Raw genomic sequence first — 23852 nt, forward strand, 5'->3', positions numbered from 1 at the left:
AGTAAGTACAGTAATTAATGCTGCAGATATTCAATACCCACATAGCATAGATTAGTATTTTCTAATAGGCAGATATGCCAGTGTTTACTGCACTACAAAGTACAACTTATACAAATGTGCAAGCTGTGAAATGAGAATCCCATTTGCTGTCCACTTACTCAAATATTGTTGCTGTGAATTGGGTTCTTGATGTTCATCACAACCCTTGGTCTAAAAGCCAACATCAGAAGACAGAATATTGTCCTACAGTTCAGTACTCATTTGAAGTGTATATTCTGAGTTAATGGCTTTCCAACGTTATGGATGTAGGATTGGTGTTTCAGCATTTGTTGTGCACCGTAACGCAAAGACTGCAAAGTAATACCACTTATGTTTACTTTATTAGTACACCAATGTCCTACAAATTTTAAAAAGTAATTAAACATTATTGAAGCAAGCATTAAATGCAGCCCTTCAGCTTGAAAACCACATAAAATTGATTTTAAAAATAAATCAAACGGTAGCTATTGCCAGTCTCTGGTACAGCCCCCAGTAATTTACACTTCTTCATTCTCAGAGTAAGAGCTGGGAAGGAAAAAAGAAAAAGACTGAACTTGTCAGCATCAAAGATGCCTTTTACCACTATTACAATGTAAAAGCTACCCTGTTTAACTTCAGATAAAGTTCCCTAATTGAAGGATTTAATTACTGCTGCTGTTCAATAGCAGTCAGTATTACTACAGTTAGGGCAGGGTAAACTTCACAACTAGCTGTGCATTTCTGCAGTGATTCTGTTTCATGTGAAGCATACTGCTAAGATTTGAACTGCAATGTTGTAATGTATTTGAAACCATGCAACAGTATAAACCAGCCTCAACATTCATGTAGCATTGCATTTGAAATAAAGGGGCTAAATAAACTAAGAGCTGCATCACTTAAAGAACTAAGTGCTATACTAGGTTTTAATAAGAAAATTTAGATACAGAAAAAGTAGGGTATGAAAATAGTTTTCCTTCTTGCATTATAACTAAATTACATTAAGGTTTTTGTCAGTCTCACATATTACATTTAAACTCCCTTATTGATGGAATGGAAAGTATTCACATGTACATGATCATCCAGGTGTAAACTTGAACAATAACAGGGAGTAGCTTTGTAGAGGATTATGACAAACCTTTACAGATTAAATGAGGTATTGCACAGATTAATAAAAAAGCAAAAGGCAACAAAAATATACAGCAAATTGGTAGAACATTTACATGATAATTTTACAGAATCCATAGACAGAAAGTAGCGTTTAGTATATCATTCACCTTAAAAAATATATATATAATAACATATGATCAATCATCCCATTCGTCATCATCCTCAAAGTCTTCTTCATCATCTTCATCCTCATCTTCATCTGCAAGACAGAAGAAGAGCAAGTCACTTACATGTAGCAAATTAACATGACAAAAGCATTACTGATTTCTCCCACAGCTTTCTTAAAACAGTTCAAGGAGGTCAGGACAATACATTTGGTAATACTCTATTTTTAAAGATTGCGAGACGTGACATTGGGTTTAGACATATCAGCTGAAAGTTAAATCTGTTTCCTTTCTAACTCCTTTACCCACGTAGGAAAAAATCTATCTTGTTTTCTGCTGTGACAGAAAGAATCAAAAATTCTCATGTAACACACACTACTGTTAGCTTTCTTAGAGAATGTGAGTGGCCAGCTTGTTCCAGATTGGGTTTTAAACTTCAGGGACAGATTAATTTCTGAAACATAAGAACTACCTCCCTAGGTTTACTACATAATGGAATTTCTGTTTGCTGTGGAAGCACATACAAAAAAGTTTGTGAGCTACAGTTACTGGAATATCCTACACTGTATAATGCACATCAATTTCAACATCAATGCTTGATGTCAACTATATTCAACTTTCCACTGTTTTGATGTGTCTCATAACTTAAAAACTGTAGTCTGATAATTTCAAACTACTTATTTGTAAGGCAAGATCACTTCCTTCCCTTGAAAAATGCTGTAATTAGCACTCTTTTGGCACTAAATTCCTGTAAAGTACAAATATTGGAGATTACTACATAGGGCAGCAAATTCACAAACTGCATTGCACTTAGGTCAACGGGTCAGCAAATGCAGTTTTGGTATCAAGGCAAGCTCTGGGAGAAAAATATACCAAAGCCTGAACAGAAGAATGAAACAACCCCACTGCAGCTACTAAAGTACATTGATTAGAAGCTGGTATTTAAGAAATGCAAATCCTCTTGCAGCTTTATTTTTTCCAAGCATTGAAGTGTGAAAAGTTGATTCGGTACTAATACAGGACTAGTCAAGTAACACTAGCTATCTGATTATTATCCAGCAGGTGGCATGCAAAGCACACTGGAAGCCACACTTTTAAGAGCATGAATTTTTTGAAGAGTTTTGGCTTCTAGAAACAGAAAGCATTGAAAACCTTCCTTTCAAAATATTTTGACAACTTATTTCATCAGACATCTAGTGGATAAAAATGTGTCAGTAGTTTAAAAACTATATAAAAGCTTTATAAGGATATTAACCTTGAATAGTAATTTTTAATTCAGTATTTTCAGTAATTCAGAGCAGCACAAAGAAACCATTCAACCCATCACAAGGGGCCTGCCTGGAGTGCTCTGTATTGGACTATATGCTGAAATCCATGCTGTTTTCCAACAGGATTTCATGTGGAACAGAAGTGTTAATGCTTGAAAACTTGCTACTGTGAAGTCAGAAAAATATAATCAGATTCACCTGAAGAATGAATGGCTTTGCTCCTTTTCTGCATAACTTCCATTAATGCACCCACAATTCCTGAGGTGGGTGCAGATGTAGGTGGTGCACTCTCCTGGCCGTCAGATACCTTCAAAACAAGGATACATTAGAAAGATGCAATTAACAGAACAAAACTTGTGTATTTCTCGACATTCCTTAAAAGATTAACAGGTTTATTTTCAGCTCGAAGAGTGAAAATGCAGTTTGTTTCTTTAGCTCAAGCTAAAATTTTACTTATAAAAGTATCAACCTTTTCTCATTTGCATATAATACAACTGCAGTTAGTCCATACTCAAGACGAAGTATTTCAGCTTTATCAGGCAGTGAATGCTCAGCTAAAGGAAATCTGCTTAATATGGTTGTACAGGCATGATTTGTGTGCCTGCATAGTCATTATTTATTTCATCCTTCATATATACCACAAAATATACTTTTTTTTTGTTGCTGTTTGATAACCAGGTCTGATTTGGGTTGATAATACCTTTTGAAAGTAACAAATAGACTTTGATACTGCACACCTGTAATGGCAAATACTAACATGCTCTCATGCTTTTTATGTGAAAAGCCTCAAGTGCAGAAAAGTGGCTAAAAACACCAAACTAAAGAGAAAACAGCAAAAGTGAGTCTAGATTAGGGTTTGTAACAGCAAAATGAAGTTAAGCAAAAAATACTTGCAGGTTAGATGACATCTATGAGAACATGCAATTTAACAATCTAAACAAAAAGTGTGAAGAACACAAGGAGGGATGGCAAGAGATGACAGCTGAAGGGAGACAAAGATGGTTTAGAAGTGAAACTCCTTCTAGGCATAACATCCTCTAGATGTCAGTCACCAGGCTCTCTGGCCAACACAGCTGTGAACACATTTTCCTGCAACCCAACCTTAACAGCTCTCCTCTACCTACAAGTAAAATTATTTTGAAGAAATTCAGTGACAAGAAACAGTAACACAAGTAGCCTAAGCTGCAGCAGAACAGCAGAGGCATGCCACAAGGGCAGTGCTTTTCCAGACACAGGCAGCCATCTTCCAAGCCCCAACATTTGCAGAGCACAAGTTCATTTGAAGATGGAAAAAAACAATAACAATAAAAAAAATAATCTGGTGTTTGCCTTTCACTACCATTACTGCCGAACTCATCCCCTGTAGTTTAGATTATTTTACTGAAGTATTCAGGAGACTAGCAATTTTTCACAGTTCTTGCAGAAGTTCTTTACAGCCACAATACTGTGGTATCACTGCAGATTTTATGCTTAAAGCTTTTCAATGAAAGTGAGAAATGACTCTGAAACAAGGATAATTTCATGCACCAATACTTACCCATAGAAGATATGTGTTTGAAACATTTTCTCAATATGACTGTTCAAAGCATGACTTCAAAAAAATCAAGAAGTTATAATGAGGCCAAAAACAGAGCCACAAGTTACTGTTTATACTGCAATACATACTGCAGCCATTTCCAAGTCCCAAGACTACACAGGCAAAAAACGCTTTTACTTACGGATTTCAGCTGTATACCCTGTCGTATCTGATCTAACAGTGCATCTCTTCCTGAGCAGGACACTGGTCGACTGTTCTGTTCTACTTTCTTTAACTGAGCTCCTTCTCTGATTTGATCCAAGAGTGCAGCTTTGTTTCCTGCAGGAACTGGAAGCTGGTGATCAACCTCTGATGGAAGGCCTGGAGGTGGAGGAGGACCAGGAGGGGGTGGAGGAGGAGGAGGTGGTGGAGGAACAGATGATCCACTTGCTGGTGGGGGCGGTGGGGGAGGAGGGCCAGATGGTGCAGAGGATGAATGCACTGGTGGTGGTGGAGGATACATCCTGTTTGGAGGAGGTGGGGGCACTGTGGCACCAGGTCTAGAAGGAGGTGGGGGTGGAGGTGCTGCTGTGGGAGCTCTTGAAGGAGGTGGAGGTGGTGCCCCTCGACCCCTAGCAGGGGGAGGAGGAGGGCCCGAGTTATGTGGAGGTGGTGGAGGTGGAGGGGGTCCTCCTCTGCACGGTGGTGGGGGTGGTGGAGCTGAAATGAAACAAAACAATTTGCAATTACATGCTGCTCAAATACCTCAAAGTCTTTCAGAGACTAGCAGAAAAAGAAAAAAGGCTTTGCCTTGCCTTTTGCAAGGATCTCTGTGCCTCTGCAAGTTTTACCAACTCTGGATTAAGTTGAATATAGCTGAATATAAGCTATGCTTATATGAATGAAACCTGAGCTGAATACAGACCCTGTGTCTATGGTGTACCTTGTAAAAGAATTGACAGTGCTGGAAGCAAGTGCCATATATAAAAAGATTAGTCACAGAATAAGCTTGGTCATTAATTTTGGTTTGGTTCTATTTGGTCCTAGTAATTTTATCATCTAAGTTTATTTGTTAGTGTTTCAATTTCTCATGACAAAAGGCAGAAAAATGTCAGAAGAGTAATCTAAAATTTTTCTGCACTAGGACAGAAGGCAAGAGGTTTTAGAAAATACACTTAAAGTGAAATAAGAACTTCCAGTTTATAAACTATCCATTATTTTATTAAGTAATTACAAAGGCAAATAGTAGAAGATGCTGCTTCAAAAACTAACAAAAACCCCTAGTAATACATGATGATGTGGCATACACTGACTCTTAGTCCCTTTTACTGAAAATTAGTTCCAACAATGTATTTATGGAAGGGACCATAGAAAGGAACCAACGTTAGGGCTACCTCTAGGCACAGGATCATTTCTACAGGAAACAGCCTTGAAATGTACTCTACTCTGTTAATGGCATTTTTAATAGCACTGTTAAATTTTGTCTTCCATTAAGCCTCTAATGACTTATGGTACTTCAGGTTGTGTGGTTGTTGTACATAACTGCTTTATAATCCAGATGCTGGCATACAACTAAGGAAATCCTCATTTGAGTTTATATGCTTCGAAATCAAAAAGCTACATGCTGAGAAAGTAGGCTGTCTACATTGGAATAGAGGGGGAACATCCCTAAAAAAAGGGATTTTGAGGAAGTAGGAGATTCTAGTGCCTCAGTGCCTCCTTCCCTGCTCATCTTAGAAAGTACACCCATCCTAAAATTATGTTCTTAAATTTCACAAACTGCTCTGTTTTTTTTCCATCCTTTCAAAAGAACAACATGAGGAGATTCTCCTCTCAAACTTCATGTCTCTTGCAGAGTCATACTGCCAATATTCTTGATTTAAAAAAAAATTCCACCACTTCTTGGCTGACATGACCATAGTTTCCTTTTTGGCCATTGGAGGCCAGTATTTTAAAATATAACTTACTCAGCAAACACTACAGACAGTTTTTCTGTATTACTGAAAAGATATAGAACATGGTCATGCTCCAGAGTCTGCAGTGACTGTAGATTTTGCGCACAATGTTTAAATTTTCCTATGGGGAAAGATTTTATTTGCATTGTATCTGGAGAGATACATAAGAGTCTGTGGAAATAGATTTCAGGAGTTTTTATAAGGTTGTCTGCACTCAGCTGGAGTGAAATGAGGAAGGAAGAGGAAGAAGGGAGCGCCATTACCTCATCCTCTCTCCCTTTCCCCCAAGCAGATGGTATAAGCAAGAAAATACACTTTTATAAATGCACATTAATCTGAACATGCTTATTAAAAAAAGGTGCACAAAATTTATTATTGATGGTGTTGTCACTAAAAAAAACACCCAATCAACAGTACCAAAACTAGGGAAAGGGAAGAAAAAAAAACAAACAAAAAAGGAACTTCAGAGTAGAACAAGGTGCCTGCAACTCTCTAGTCAGCATCCTAGCAGGATGAATATATAAGCACAGAAATTCTTGCAATAAACCACAGAAAAATGTGTTTCAGTTGAGAAAGAACACTTCAAACAGCAGTCAAGCCTACAGATCAAAAAACATAACAGTGGATAAACCCAATGAAATACTGGATTCATGTTATCTACCTCTACCAAAAAGCACAGAGGTAGATTGTTATCATGCAAGTTAAAGATAAGGCAGCTTTTCTTTCAATTGCATACATGCAAATGGCCCTAACTTGAAGTTAACACACATGTAATAGAAAAATATGCATTTTAGAAGTATTTTAATCTAGTCACAAGACTCCAAGGCAAGTCTTCTGAATCCAATTTTATGGTCAGCAATCTGGGATCAACAACTCTGCAAACACTTAAACAGAGTTAAGATTATATAAGAAACTGACAGATTTTTTACTGAGAAAAAAATAATAACTGAAAATTTGCTTGCAATTTAACTAAGTTTGATAATAATTTTTAGTATTGACACAGATGTGGACTAAAGTTTCTAATTTAGGAAAGAAATCACACAGCAGCATGAATACTTTGAAGCATACACTTAGATGCCAGCTCAAGTACATACCACTCCACCGTGGGGGACCTAAGGAATAAATGCAACAAGTCATTGTACCCTGAACCTGTATCTCTTCAGTCACTCAAACAATTTATCCACTAGTTTCAAACTGCTCTAATTTCAATGGCATTAATATCCTGTTTTTCTCCTGTTCTAGGCAAATTTTTGAAAGTCTGACAATAGCAGTGTAGTTTTCAGACTGATTTGCTATGTTCCACTAGATAATGCATCAGTTGAGATCACATTTAAAGGTTAGGCAGGAAATGGATTATTTGAGAATTTTATAGCAGCAGAAGCCTGCTCAAAACTAGTACTTTTAACTTTAAATTAGGAAAAAAAGCTTTTTTTTTCTTTTTAAAATATTCATACAAAATTTGCAGGCCTGTAGCTGTTACAAGGTTCATTAACCAGTGCTGCCAGGTTAAATGGGCACCACACATACACCTGTCAGATGTGCTACTACTAGAGCTGACAACAGCAATATGGCTTCTAAGATTTTAATTTATTTATAAGAGTGAGATTATAAAATAACTATGCAACAGTCTGAAAAAAACATATGGAATATACTACATAACATTACAGTCAGGCTGTTACTGGAAATCACTTAATGGACATAGAGAAGATCCTTATTCATTAGGGAACTGTCATGGGTCATGCATGAACATTTTTACATAGTGTATGGTATGCAGCAACATTATCAAATCCAGTGCAATGACAATGACACAAAGTCCCAAGAAGAGAATAAAAAATTGCTCAGAATCAACAGCTTCTGGTCTAATCCTTAAGGCAATAAACACCCTGCTAATTTTACATGGAAATAAAAGGAATCCCACCTTGTCTGCGCAGTTCATTTTTAACAGCTTCTACACCTCCTGTCTTTTCAATGAAATCATATATGACCTTCGAAGTTTCTTTGTCTTTTAGTTGAGCCTCTGAAATTCCACACATATCAAACAAGTTTTTCAGTTCTGGGTCTAAGTTGTTTACCTGCAAGTGAGATACATTAGATTTAAGTACCCTGAAAAAGAAAAATGTTTTAAAACATCACTTGTAATGGGGAAAAAAATCCCACAAATCATGTAGTTAAAAGCAACAGCAAAGCCAAGGACATATTTATGGGTTGACTTTTCAGTCAGAAAGGACTGCTTTAGGAGGTAGGTGCCTTGCACAAAAACTTAAGTTTTACATGTTTTCTCCTCAAACATGGATTTCTACTCTTCCCTTCTACTCCAATATCTCTCTCTGTTTGAACCATATTCTAAAATAATAATTTATAATTATCTTGACATACAGTTAATTTAATACCAGTCTTCACAATGTACATTAAAAGGCCTCTAAAGCTTTGAATTATTCAGTGTCTTTAATAACTTACTAAATTACTTACATCAAAACCTGTGTTTGGATCCCAACCAACATGTCCGATGTGTCTAAAAAGGCAGAAAAATCCATTTAATTAGCATTAAAAAGATCTTGTTAACTAAAATAACAGAACACCAAGACAACTAGAAATAATTAGCAGCTTCTACTTCCAGGCTTTTAAGACACTAAACAATTCTTTCTTTTAAGTGCCCAACCTGAGAAAGGAACAGTAAAACTTCCTCTACTCCCACTTTTTGTCTCGTGTCAAAAAGATCAAGTAAATAAGTTGTTTTCCCCCTTTATGTTATGGTCTGTGGCAAAATACGAAGGCTCCATGCCACCCTGTGATGCACATCGATGATGATGGAAGGACTGTGCAGAGATCAAGGGAGGAGTTTGGTCCTTATATAGAAACTGGACTTGGAACTACTGCTAAGGTTTTCTGTGTCACACAGTTGAAAACGACCTCCCTACCATCACTGTTCTCTCATCACCCTTCTCACACTCATTTCCTTCCTTCAAAGACAAAAAGTCAAGACTGTTTTATTTGCCATCTTCTTAGGCTTCTAGTAGCCATTTCACATGGCTTTTCACTGAGATATTATTTTATGTGACACTAAGAACAGCTAAAAAAGCAGAAGAGTTTGTGCCCCTCCAACTACTTCATGCAACTGCTGCTGGCTATAGAAGACAGAACCATAATGTTACCAGCACTCTGTATTTCAAGTTTGGTATTGCCCATGGCCAGTTGTAGAAAGTCAGTCTTCAGGAAGTCCAACTACAAGTTTAAAAATGCCAGGTAAGCTGTTAGTACCCAACCCAGTTTAGGCTAAGCTTGTCAAATTACAAGGACTGTTTCTCTTTACTTATATAGAGCTTAGTGCAACAGACTTTATATTCTTGCTTGGGGCTATTAGTACCACCAACTTCACAAGCTGGCTTAATGAGAATACTGAAGCTCAATTATCAACTTTAGTCTTGGTATAACTATGATTAGTTAACTACTTAGCTTGATGGTCAAGAATAAAATTAAAAGATCTGGCTTAAAATGACATTGCACTACGGAACAGGCAAAAAAAAAAAAAAAAAAAGAAAACCCCCTGTTCTGCCTACAAATTTAAATGCCCTTCACAAAACATAGGATGATTTATTGAACACAGCTCAGGATGTTAAGCTACACTTGCTTCACATAAATTAGGCATGCATTTCTTAAAACATAGCCTCATTTCCAACTGCAATGTGTTAAGTAGCACATACAATTTGACAGAAATGTACCAGCAAATGCAATTATATCCACAAATTTCTGCACATCTGTGCAACTCAGGATACTCTCTTAAGATGCTGTGAGAATACAAGTCAGAGCTTAGTGCACTTAATTGATATTAAAGTTTATATGGAGTAGTGTAAGTATTATTTCTCACTTATTTTTCATCCCTTGGAGTAAAAGAGGTTACTTGTAGACACTGACTGTAACACAGTTGTTTTCAGAGGTCTTTTCAATGAAAATGCATCCTTATCAGGTAAATGCAACTCTGATGTTACTTAAGATAACGTATATAGCAGGAAGTTATATTCACGCTAAGTAGAGTGCAATTACTTTTTTTTTCTGCCCAGAACACTGAAAGTTCACATTTTTTTAACAGAAGGCATTTAAAAATTTTATCTGATGATAGCAACTTTGATCTGGCATAAACAAACACTGACAGTATTGGTCTTCATCAGCACCAGAGCTCAAGGGACATACAAATTATCCTACTGGCATATTTGCCCAACAATGCCAAACACCAATTCCCATATATTTGTATGAAACCAGCAATCCAACTGTCTTACACAGCAAGATGACACATAGTTGCACTCTACAGGAAATTTAACTAGATCTTAAGCTGAACAAAAGAGACTTCCAATCTTTATTTGCAAAGGTTCACCACTTTCAACTGGATGTTACATTTAATAATGTATCTTTTGTTTGAACTTCATTAAGTATTTTACTATCTTATTCTCAGCTTTTCTAGGTCAGATTCTGACAGACATTACAAACAAACGAAGTCTTTAAGTCATTTTATATCTGTGCTGCCACACAACCTCTGCCACAAATTCCGATCAGAGGTAAGACACCCTAATCCAAATAATTATTTGCAATTTTGTCCATGTATGCTGAAGTCTGCAACAGTAGAGCCACAGTGACTGGCTACCAATCACTATTCAGTTTTCTTTGTTTCACTCTTCCTTCTTTTCTGCATTTTTCAGTTGGACATTATTAGATGTAGCATTCTGATGATACCTCAAAAAGAATAAGGCTGATGTCTGAATGATCTAAACACAGTCTGGTTCAGGAAGCATTTTGGCTATCTGTCCTACTTTCTGTTCACTATCCCATTCTACAAAGCACTCTCTCCAAACACTGTGCAGTAATATGACTGTACCTGGGAATACCAGCATCAGTTCTATAGAGTCTTATTATGAGAAAGCACATCAGTGGAAGTGATGCAAAACAATGATTCAAAAGAACAAGACATTCACTTGGCATGTAAACCCCACACTGGTTTTCTACTTCTTCACAGAAACTGATCTTTTTTGTAACCAACTCAAGCTCTTTAAATTCTTGTTGTTTTAGCAAGCAAAGTACATTTACTTCCAAAGGCAGAAGATCAAAATACCAAATGATACTTGGGGAAAACAAGAGTTAATTCAGTAAAGTGACTAAAACCAAGTTTTCATGACAGTGAAACTTAAAATAATGCCTCATAACTATTCTAAAATATAGAAGATGCAAAAGAAACAATATCAGAAAAAAACCAATCCATTCCCAAGAGGTGTATACATGCATGCTGGAACTTCACCACAAGATATCAGTGCTAGTCCACATATCAGAGTAAGACCGTAAACAGAAAGCCAGGGAAAAAAATATTTCTATGTGCTTTCTGCTGTTACAACAGTCAGGACCCAGATGTGTATGTGGTATGTCAAAGCACAGCTAAGCAGGCACAGCTATAAGAATAAGAGCGTTAGAGCTGATCACTGAGGGTGAATAAGAGTGTGTATTGAGCTGACTACTTCAATAAGGCATTTTTTTTATGCAGCTACATTGTTTTCTAAGCTGTTTTAAGATAGCAAGTTACTTTTTGTTTACAGCTGCAGTAAACTCCTCACCTTTGTACAAACTAACTTGCCTTTAAACTCTACAGCATTCCAGCAAGCATTCTCTGTAATTCAGGTTACACACAACAGTCACGGATTTAAGTCTTGAGCAAGAGTAATAGACACCAAAGAAAAACAACCCACCCCAAAAAACCCCACCCATCAAAATCAAACCCAAACTCAAAAAAGTCCTTACTGGAAATTAGATGGTGTTCCAATATCTGCCTTTGTCAACCTTTTCTTTTTAGTTTTTCCTTTCTTCTTTTCTTTGGTATATGAAATATTGTTGACTTGTGGAGTATAAAATCTGTTAGTTGTAATTTCTGGGTTTTTGATATCAACAGTTGCCATTGGTAGACTTGGGCCTGTGAAGGTAAAGGATTTTTACTATTGTGTTTCAATAAAGCCATATTTAACCCATAACCTTTTTTTTTTCCCCAGTGGCAAAATACTTGTACTGCAGCCATAGCTCTATACACCACATGCATCTGGCTGCATTCTGGATGTCAGATGCCCAGACTAAATTATTTGCTGCAGCAAAATAAAAAAACATGTTGCAAGAGCAGAGTGATGGCAGAAAACAATTTATAAACTAGAATTTGCTTTCCCTGACTTTGACAAATAATTTTTAAATTAATGAGTTTTCATGTGCATAGAACACATGGAATGAGACATATTAAGGTACAGCATAGCTGCAATCCTACAGAAGATCAAAGAAGTGAGTGGCATGAACAGTAATACCCAGGAGGCCATTCCCATGGCAGCACAGTCAACTCATCTTAAAGGAAAGGGAACTTGGCTTAGCAAGCCCCAAGTGGGAATGCCCCTGCACACAGAACCTGAACATCACAAGAACTTCAGAATGCCACTCTGGACACACTATTGTCTTCAAACATAGGACAGTAGCTATGAAAGTACTCAGAACTTTTTGTGTCTTACTCTTTGGCAGGTTTGCAAAATAATTGACATCCAAGATAAAAAACAGCTTGCAGTGTAGTGACAGTAAGAACAGCATGAGAAACACAAATTAGACATTCAGATTATGAATTACATTCTCAAACCTCATCCTTAATTATAAACAATTCTAAATTATTACTCTGGTTATTTAAAATGCATCTGAATTGTAATACTAAAATGCTAAAATTGGCAGGAATATGTTACTTGTGTAATACTAGCAAATAAACATACCTAACATGTTTTCCACTAGGATGTTTTTAGCTTTGACAGAAGTGTTTAAATACTAAGAGGCAATTTATGTAGCTTTCATATATGCATATATATGTATATATGTATGTTTAGACATACATATTTTTAAAGAAACGTGCAAAAATAATAACTTAAGACCAGCTTGACCTAAAATAGTTCAAAAAAATCATCTTCCTCTTGAGTTACCGAACAGATAGCAAATAAATTAAAATAAGACTCATGCATCCAAACTTTGATAAATCTGAACCTTATTTTGACACTCTTTTTTCATAACTACATTTTGTATGAGTAAATAAAAGTTCTCCTAGGCATTCTGAAAAGACCAACAGCCTCTGGTTTCACAGTCTGAAGTCCAAAGCAGGCAAAGCAGACAATACAATGGATAACATAATTAATATTTGGACTTTAACATCTCGGTGGGAAGTGCCTAGTGTAAGAAACAAGAGAAACACAGCAGTGGGTAGACAAAACATGACAGCTTTTACATCCCTCCAGCAGTCAAAGGATGAGCTTTAAAACTACATTGAAATTGCAGGAAAAAAAATCAGAAGCATTTTCTGCCAAGCAAAAGTGTTTTGATCTAGAAATGTTATGATCTAAACAACTCTTCTTTGAGAATACGAAGCACAAATTGACCACATAGAGCTATCCAAAGCAATCTGCATTGTTAAAGTTCCACTTAAAGTTCACATTAAATTCACTAATAATCAAATATTATAAACCCAAAACGTAACAAGTAGACTTGAGAAAAATTTCCAGGATGAATTGAAAATTATAGCCTTAATTTTATTAGATAGAAAATAAAAAACTCTGCAGGAGTTAATTTGCACTTTAGTCACTTACTATATTTTCTCTATTATCGTCTATTTTCACCCATTATAGTTACATTAGTAGTTTCAACAGCTGTACTGATGTTCAAAAATAAACCTGCACCTTTGTAACACTAGGAAGTCTGTGATATTTTTCTCACAATTCCTAGCAATCTTTAAAAATACACCATTTTGCATGTAAAATCTGACACTAACCATATATGATTTTAACCATGTAAAGCAGCAGCCATTTGCAAACTGAAATTTTATGCAGCTGAGCTCAAATTACGGTTTGACAGCCTGATTCCTTGATACTAGTAATATTCATACAAGAGATCAGAGTAAACTCTTGAAGATGAAAATTTTTCTTACCGGCAGGTCTAGACCTTGGATGTCCACGAGGGATAAAAGAACCTTGGAAAGGATTGTACTCTTCTAGAACTGCCATGTTTATATCCAGTAAAATTTTTCCCATCATACGACATGCACCTTCCCCATCAGGCATACATAGATCAGTAAAGGATGATGAGAGAGGCATATAGAGCTCATCGTTAGGAAGTACCTGACAGTACAGTGGCTGTAAACATCCACTGTTATCAATATCAGGGACATCTTCAGAAACGGCTCCAGAAAATGTAGTACAGAACATAACAAAATATTAATTCTTTTAAGTTATCTGTATTTTATTTAGAGCCTCTCCATGCATTTTTCCTAGACTACAGACAGCCCAACAATAAATGCAAAATCTTCTAGATAACAGCTGAAACAGAATTCTTCCACGTGGTTCTTAAAGATTCCCATAAAACCTAATTCTTGTCAGATCCTTGTTTCATAGAGAACTTCACTAAGAGGTCAGCTCAATCACAAGAACTCTTCTTTATTTGCATAGAGAGACCTAGCTATTACAAATGAGTAGAATATAAATCCCAGGAAATTACAGACTAATACATTTTACATAACTGTTAATGCCAATTTGATTTTAATCCTGCAATTCTACCAAAAAAAATATCTTAAATCCTTGCCATTGAAAACGTCATACAAAGACAGAGCTTTTTCCATGCAGCTTCAATGTCTGCAGAAAATCCAGACAAACCTCACTAAAACAAAATTCCCCACAGTATTCCAAGCATGGATCATGTGAGTACAGAAATGTGACTGTTCTTCTTTTTAAAGTAATTATGCATTGAAACCCAGTAGAAAAAAAAAAAGGTGTTGTTTTTTTTTAACCCCCCCAATAGAATTTCACTGCATATGCAGAGTAAAACAAAAAACAGCTAATATTATTTTTCGCCAGTTATAGGCTGAAATGCATTGGCTATAGACCATGTCCTGAGCATGTCTCTTGCCTGTAACTACAGAGGGCATAAACACACCAGGCTCTTTGCCATCAGGGAAGCTGGGCATTACAGAATTGGACAGAATCAGAAAAGGAAAATAGGTCATGAAAGTGTACATGGATTCTCAGTGAAACAGTTTAATAAAAAGCAGAGATGATCAAAGCTTTGACTAGTGATTATTAACCTGAAACACTTAGCATAAGACTATGTATTCCAGAGAGTATTCAAGACAAAGGCATAAGATCAATGAATTCAAGTTTAGTATGCAACGTTTTTCTCAAAAACATGTTGTTGCCTGAAGTCTTATGGGGTGAATTCTGAGATAATTTTAAACAAACTTTTTTGCAATTTAATTTTCTTAAATATTATTCCTATCACAGATAGCAAACTAGACAAACTGTGTTACTGTTGTTAACATTTACAGGAAAGACAAAGGCTAACTTTTTTGTGGTAGGTGGCACTACAAAGTCATCACTGCTGCTGTAATTTCTATCTGCTCTGCAGACTTTACCATCAAGAATGCTCTGTTTAGGTGAGCAGAAGCAGATGTCACTCAAGAGGGAGAACAGTTAAAACCTTCTGAAAGCTCAGAAAAGCTGGTAAGACAATCATGGATGGAATGAACTCTTGATTGTTTCAAAACTAAACAACCTAGTCCCAGTTGAAGGAATCAATACTAAAAAATGCCTGGCCTAAACTAATTATTGCATCAACTTCCGTAAAACAATGTTTATGAACAAGAAAGAGTAATTTCTGGAGAAGTACTCCACATAAGGGAGGCTCTGTTTGGATATAAAGTTCATCAGTAGTTCCCATAATTCAGGATTAGTTAAGGATTACCTATTTTAGTGACCTACCGACATGCTTGAATGCCCTGCTTAGTGCAAATTTAAGACTACCTCCTCAGGCTGTAAGGGGATCCCAGATGATCAATTGACTATACCCCTGCTCAAGCAGCAGACCAACAGTCACAGTGGTTTGATCTATGATCTGGATCACCAACAGAAATATAACAAGAGAAACCACTTTTTAACCTCAGTGTGAATTGAGAACTACAAAGACTCCAAACTTGCTGTTCATTGATGCACTTTTAAAACCTGATTTTAGAATGGATGGTAAAAAAAATGTTTGTATCAAGTTGATATATAGTTTTGACTCCTTCCATCAACTTAATGAGAGGATCTCCTGAAGAACCTGTATCTTCATACCACTAAGATGCATTCCTGAGAGGTAAACAGATCTTCATGCAAAAAAAAGCTGAATGTTGACAAACATGACATATGACCAAAAGGCTATGTCACACAGTTAGTTGGACATGCTGCAATTGAAATGTGTCATTATGCCTGCATTTAGATAAATAGACTAACTTCTAATTTCACCAAGGTTCTGTATAGTGATGCTACATATGCATATTCTGAAGACCAAGCAGCAAATGCAAATACAAAGTTTTCTCAGTTTAAGCTGAAGAGCCTCTGTCCTATTTGCAACAAAACATGCTCCTCCAAAACTATTATTTACAAATGCCAGTTAGGCCACAATTATTTGGTATTAAACAATCACAGCTTCAAAGAAAAGAAACAAATACACTGAACACCACAATAAGAGTTTACTGCTTTTGCCACCACATGACTATCCTTAAAAAGTCCAAGACAAAGCTATACATAAACAGTAAATGACTACAGTAGGAAAAAAAACACAAAACAGTGATTCATGCAAAAAACTTACCATTTGGTGGGTCTCGTCTTTTTTCTGTTGAAAAAGAAAAAGAGCTATTTATTCATAGGTACCACAGTAAAAAAGTATTCTAAATTTTAGCTGCTAGTGAAGCTTTCAAAGACCTTGAAGTCACACTTAAGAATCAATTAGTATCCTTAAAGGCTACTTGTGTAGTTGAAACAAAACATTACAGAACAAGAAAAACTCCATCTTAGATAATAAGCATCTATTTCAAGTGGGCAAACTGAGTAGGAGCATAAAGAAATAGCTACTGAGTTGGTTTCAGACATTTTGACTCCGAAGTAAGCTGAAATATTCAAAAAGCAGCTGTTTTATTACAAACTATTAAAACAAGATTTTTGAAGCATTATGCTTTCTGATTGACACTGAGTGATACTATTTCCTTAATTTTTATTTGAAATAAAATTAGTACTTTTATACAGTATTGTTCTCCCACAGAGCCTAAAATATAATTATTTCTGGTTTTATGCAAAAAAAAAAAAAAAAAGAACACAGAAGGCAAGAAACTTCACTTATGGTATCTAACAGGTAACTGAGCAACATGGAACAGAACTAGAATCTCATTACTACTGATCTGATATTCTAGTCGCAATGCCAAACTGCTTCACAGACCATGAAGAATTTGGCTTGATGATTTTAAATGTAGTTGTAAGCATTTCACACTCGGTACTCTCAGCCTGTAATAGTAAATTCTCCCTCACTTACCATTAATTCTTATCTACCACAAATAACATTTACCTACCCTGCAACTGTCCTTCAAAACCCCCAGAACACAGTTACGCTATTTACATATCTACACACATACTGTTAAGAACTTTGGATTTAGCAATACCCACGTGGGCAAGCAGTTTGTCATCACACCAAAAAACATGGCTCTGGAAGGAAGGTTGTACATCCCTCCCTTTTAGATATGGAATATCTGAAATCTAACAGGGACTCCAAAGAGCTTTGTAATAAGAATCCGTAACAGACATTTCCCTTTTCAGCAAGTCCCAGAAAAACTGCTAACTTCTTATATTTTTCCCAATACAAAAACATAAGGAAAATGGAGAAGGTATCTCCAGAGATTTTATTGACTTGTCCTAGCAACATTTAAAAATATTTATCATCCTAAGTAAGCCAGCTTCTTATCAGATCAGTCAGCTGATCTTCAGGTAGGAAAAAAGAACCTGTCAAGGTCATCAAACATTCAAAGGAAGGTGACCAAAACCCCTTGAGAATCGACTTTTTCTAAGCAAGCTTCTGAAGACAGGCAGTCACCTCTTAGCTCACAGCAGGTTAGTTTTAGGCAAAGAGTCAGAGAACATCTGCAAGGGTGCTTCAGCAGAACATAACAGGGGGGAAGAAGAAAAAAAATAAATCTTTGGCCAAATATTGGGCTTTCCCTTCCTAGAATATTCAGTTTAAAAAACCACTCATGCTTTGCTGCCAAAAAAAACCACAACAAAAACCAAACTGAAAAACAAACCCAAAGCCAACGTGAACTCAACTTTTGGAACATAATTAGAATCTTATCCAACAACTCAGACAGCAGAGTGCAGGAGTGATTTCAAGTCCTTTGGCATAGAATGGAAAGCTGGCAAAAGCAGGAGGTATTAATATGAAGTGTTAAGTGGCCTTGTGCCAAATCATGGGAATCGTTTACCATTTTTGTTAGGAGTTCAAGAGATAACAGAGTGGAAAACAAAGAAAGACATTTTAAACACTTCCTGTAATTTTTGCTGTGTGTATAAAACATTAATTTGTGGCCCCCAAGACACTAGATCTGTGTTTCTGTGGTTCCCACTGCCCACTGGAAAATACGAACTCTTGTTCTGAAGTACAGATGACATGACTGGAAAGCGGCTGATTTCTCCTGTTCTGAAAATGAGGACTCCTACTGATCCAAATCAGATCAACTTCACCAGCTACCTATGTCCAAAAAACACAGCTCCTTTCAGCAAGTATTCCTGGAAACAACAATTATCTCAGCTGACACTTGAATCCAATGCAAGCTGAGCACTTCAGAGATTCCCTCATCTCCTAGGCTGCAAAAACAAAAGCCGTTACCAAAGATGCAAGAAAATGCTCTCCATATTAAGTATCCAGATTGAAGCTTATGAAGTTCATTAGAAAGGGCATGAGGAGCTAAAAGCTTGTGGAGGAAAAAGACAGCTTCAGAGAGGGCTAGCATATCCCACCCATGAGCAGCAGGTGGCCCATTAAAATCAGCCAAGAAGCCTTCCACTTCAGAAAAGCAGTTAACAAGGTCTGTTCCACAAGTCCCTGCTGGCTTTTTATGGCCGAGTGCTCAGCACATGAAGAGGATGCTTCTGGGTGTACAAACATTAACATTTCTGAGGTAAGACAATAAAAATAAAAGCTAATGGTATATATATGGGGATGTGTGATCCTGACGAGCACTGAGAAGTGAAACACTATGTTCATGCTGCTTACGGGGGCAACTATTTGGGATCAGTTTAAGAAGTAAATGGAGAGACTATTTAAGTAAGCCTACCAGAGAAATTCTAACTATAGTAATTTCTTTCTTACCTAAGGTTAAGAATGTAATTGACTTAAAAAAAAATTATCTACATGAAAACCAGCCCAATATTAAAAAGATTAAGACATCACATAAATAACTCTGCCTTTCTCCCTCAATCTATTATCTAGTAGATATTTTGTACATTTTCAAACTCTGTACACTTTATTTGGAGGCAAACTTTCACCTCTCTGGAATTCCAGATGCACTTACACAGGAGTTTTCTTTATACTAGAGTGCATTTCAGGCTGAGTGAGGAAGAGCAGAATACTGTTGCCTCTTCTTGCATCTGTTAGATAGTATTTTGTGTACTAATTTTGGCATCAAGACATAGTTTCATGAACCAGAACTGCTATTCTTGCTGCCTTCAAAGAACATAAGCTTTCTGTAAGACTCCTGGAAAAGTCTCCTAGCAAGCCCTAAATGGTGTAACAGGCTGCTAGGTAATCATATGGAATACTCATTTCAGTCTAAAGCACATCAGGTGGCATTGCTATGAAATTAAACATATATTGGAAGGCATGGTAGTAAAAATCCCATTCAAGAGAAGCACATCAAAACTAACAGCTTATTACTTCTGTGTTTGAAAAGTTAGGATACCTTATAATAAAACCACATAATTTATATATATAGTATAGATACCATCTATTTTAATAATTTGTATTATATATAAATCAACATATATGTATTATATAGGCATTTACCTATAAAAACTACACATGTAAACACCAACAGCAAATCAGCTTCGACTTTGTAAGTGTAAAGGCTGTTATTTTAGAAGCACAATTAGATAAGAGTCCCATCAATGACAAAAGCAGAACTCCATCTGGTGGCTTGACTAAGGAATCTCATTATTGTTTTCAACTCTTGTTTTGCAGCTCTAAACAAAAAAAACCCCAACACTTGGAGTTATTTGTTTTGGTTTTGTGTATGGGGTTTTTTTGTTTGTTTTATTGTTTGTTTGGGGTTTTCTTAAATTAAAGTTGCCTTCAAGTTTTAAGTGTTTGGGGATGAGTTGTTTGTTGAAAGAAAATGTATGGAGTAAACATCCTACAACATGAGTTTGAGAATACAAATCAAGGTGTTAAGTAAAAAGTAAACAAGAAAAAAGTATGTGATCCTGTGAAGAAAACCTCTATGTGGAAGGACAGAAGTGAACCTCTGTCCTGTGAGCAGGAGGTTTGACTGAACCACTATTTTGAAACAAAATTTGCTATGGCCAGTTGCACAAACATACTTCCTCCCAAGCCTTGTGTGTTCACTGTATGTAGCATTCTGTTTTAGACACATCGTGGAGTTAAAACTTCAAACACAGGGGATGCAAGCTCATGCAAGATTACTTTTTGCAACAAGCATGAGAAACATTATTAATGCCACTTCCTAATGACTCCACTTCTTCTCATGAAACCCTATGAACTTAGTCTAATTCTGAGAAGATGCAATCTTAAAGCAGTCACTTAAGCTACTGGAACAAATGCTCTGCACCTGAGCCATCATACCTGAATGAAATCCAAGTGAATACATATAGATAATGTAGGTTCCCATGAATACTTCCAAGGATGACACTCCAAGATGAGAGCTTCCTCCCTTTACATTAGTCTATACTGCACTGCCACTGCAATTCAATTCCAGAACAGACCCTGTAGCTTGGACACAAGTCTGTGTTACAGCTCACAGCAAGCCTGAGCACATCCATGTGTTCCCAGCCTACGTTTTATATCACCTTATCCTTTCTTCACAGGCATACGGCTGTCAGACAGGCAAGTTGCTTATGGGCCCCCTGGAAAAGGACCAAGACAAGATCTGTAGGAAGCCTGCACTCCCTTTAAAACATTGATCATGTCCCTAAGGTATCTTGCAGCTGGCAAAAAGCATGATGTGCTTCAGACTGGCCTGTGCTGCAAAGGACAGTATAGACACGTTATGTCTTCTGTTCTTGGCCTCCACCAAGATCACTAGTTTTGAATAAAAGATATTTCTCTATTAAACACTGGACCAATGCCAAAAATTCATTCACATGAACTACTGAACATACCATATGGTAAAATCTTTGTTACAACCCACTTGGGCTGAATTTAAACACATCAGCTATAAACAGCCCAGAGCTAAAAGAGGGTTTAGACAAATGTGAAAAGAGCTAACAGAGAAGATTTCTAGTTTTCCCTCTGACAGCTTGCCATTTGTTTCCTCCTGATCCATATTTTCAATTACCACAACCTTGGAGTCTCAGCTTACAAGGAAGCTTACAGCAAGGAGCATAAAGTTATTCAGAAAAATACTATTTTTGCACAAAAGAGAAAAGAAGCATGTTTCAATAACACAGTTACTTCTAAATATTATTATGGCTGAAGTGCCTCCAGTAGCTTTCACACACAGAAATAACTTCCTGCCTCCCCCCAGAACAACATAAACAAGCCTAAATTTGAGATTAATTTGAATATTTACCAGATTTTCTCTGCCGTCGTCCAAGTAAATCTGTTACTGTTTTGCGGAATAGTTTAGCTTCTTCTTCATTAGCAAAATTAAGACCAACTTGACATGTCTGAAAAACATTAATATTCCCCCCCCCATGACTAAGAAAATGTTTTAAAGGCTTTCTTATAGGTCGTCTTGTACCTTCTGAAGGTATAATCAGAAAAAATCATTACTGTAAATTTTGAACCAAGTCGTAGTGAAACACTAACTTTGGAATGTCTGTCTACTAATCAGGTTTATAGAGATCATGGCTAGAAGATTTGAGCAAAGTCTTCTAGCTTGGAAATCAAAGAGAGTAGAACATTTGTGCTTTTAAGAACATATGACATTTCACAAACATGGTCTGCAAGTCAAAATGTAATCTCATTAAAGGGAGTTGAAAATCAAGAATGGTATTTAATGCTTCTGTCATATGGATTCAGTTTTCTAGCTGACATCCAAAAATATCCATTTATAAATAAACTTCTAAAAAGTTTCAAGGAACACAGGTAATTTACTTCTATAAGAAACTTACAGAAGGAAATAAAAACCTCAGTCATATTAAAGAAGCTACTGATCAAGTAAAAGGCATTTAAAAATAGCTATTCAAAGACGTTGAGACTCACATCTCCAGCGAAGGTATGAAAATATCCTCTAGGACTATTATATACAAAGTTATTGTACAGCTCCTGCTCCCACAATAATTTCCCATCCTGAAAAGAGCAAATAAAAAGATTTTCAAAAACTTAAAAATTGCAGAGTTTAACTTCTTTCATAATAGAACCTATTAAGAGTTCAAAGATGCACAGTGTTAAGCATCTACCTTGCTCTTCACCAACTAAATGAGCTCAATCAAAATAAAAATGTACTGGAACCTCAAGTTCTAAAATCCTACAATAGCAATACTGGGAACAGCAATATTGACCAGTGACAGGAATACAGTGATAACAGCTATAGTATTTCAGGCTTAACTTGAGAAAAGTTAACTTCAAGAGTCATCTTTTTAACAAGTTTTATATATCAAAATGGCATTACAGTTCAGTATCTAGGGAACAAGTTTCTCACTAAGTCTGACACTCAAGCAACCAAATCACAAAGTCAAATGCAAGTGTCAACTGGTAACCCTGAACAAATCTGAGAGACATTAATTGCTGACAGATAATGAACTGTTCCTGGCTTGTAGAGATAACGGGAAGCTTCCCAAAATCTCAGCCAAGTCAGTAGGAATTATGCTTCTCAGTATCATTTTTGTTATGAAAACACATCTTGGACAGTTAATCTCTTAGTTCCCACTATCTTGAGTGAAATATTTTAATAGGACAAAGATCTTCAGAACAAATGCATATATTGTAGGGGAAAAAAAAACCTCAAAACTTGTTTGTCCTGTGGTTTTCACATGCATCAACACACTAATCAAAAATATTTCCACTGCTACAGAAGACGGCATCTATTTTGTTGATATCATCCAAAGTAGTAATGCCCACTAGAATTTCAACAGCTACCCATATCAGTGACACTATGCTAACTTTCACTTTTTTGGCTAACCAGATCTGTTGAGGACAACTTCTGTGAGATGTAAGAAAACAATATCTGATCATTATTTCAACTATAAAAGCTGATATTTATGCAATAATTTAAATTGAGAATAGCTGAGAAATTCACACTTGCCTATTAATAAGCACTACAATTGCAGCACTTAAAGCACAACAATTTGCTGCAGAATTTCTGACTTTGCAGCTATGACAACCTACATTGTTCAATTCAAACTGGAGAATGAATACAACTCAAGCTCAAAGAGTCTGAAGAAGAAAAAAATATGCTTACCTTAATGTCAAATATTCTGATAAAATACGACCTTTGTGGATTGTCCTTTACAAGGCAAGCTACACCACAGCATTTCTTCGACCACATGACATTGCGATCTGCTGCATATATTTGGACAACTGCTGAAGACATGGTCTAAAAAGAAAAGGCAGCTATTACTTTTAAGGTAAAAATCAGAAATCCTACATCTCATCTTTTATCAAAGCATCTCAATTTTGTTACTTGTTTCAGGTGGCAACTTTGATGATTTCCCAGGTGGGAACACAGTAAAGTTCTTATGACCCCAAATTACTTCTACACTTTTAACCTCTACAGAAGATTTACACAGCTTAAGAACCCAACTGAATTTGTTCT

General features: G+C 36.3%; 1 protein-coding gene across 1 annotated transcript; it reads right to left on the minus strand.

Moving 5' to 3' along the window:
• Nucleotides 1-926: 926 nt before the first annotated feature.
• Nucleotides 927-23628, minus strand: WASL (Wiskott-Aldrich syndrome-like). The gene is made up of 11 exons (XM_010004315.1): nucleotides 23499-23628; nucleotides 22301-22387; nucleotides 21666-21762; nucleotides 16688-16711; nucleotides 11807-11975; nucleotides 8498-8540; nucleotides 7947-8100; nucleotides 7123-7140; nucleotides 4276-4793; nucleotides 2756-2864; nucleotides 927-1384 (listed from the first exon to the last, which is right to left on the minus strand). Exons 1-11 carry the CDS (start codon nucleotides 23583-23585, stop codon nucleotides 1323-1325), a joined length of 1368 nt encoding a protein of 455 aa, XP_010002617.1. The 5' UTR covers nucleotides 23586-23628; the 3' UTR covers nucleotides 927-1322.
• Nucleotides 23629-23852: the final 224 nt, after the last annotated feature.

This window comes from Chaetura pelagica, unplaced genomic scaffold, assembly GCF_000747805.2.
Source record: "Chaetura pelagica isolate M959 unplaced genomic scaffold, ChaPel_1.0 scaffold68, whole genome shotgun sequence".
In the NCBI taxonomy this organism is placed as follows: Eukaryota; Metazoa; Chordata; class Aves; order Apodiformes; family Apodidae; genus Chaetura; species Chaetura pelagica.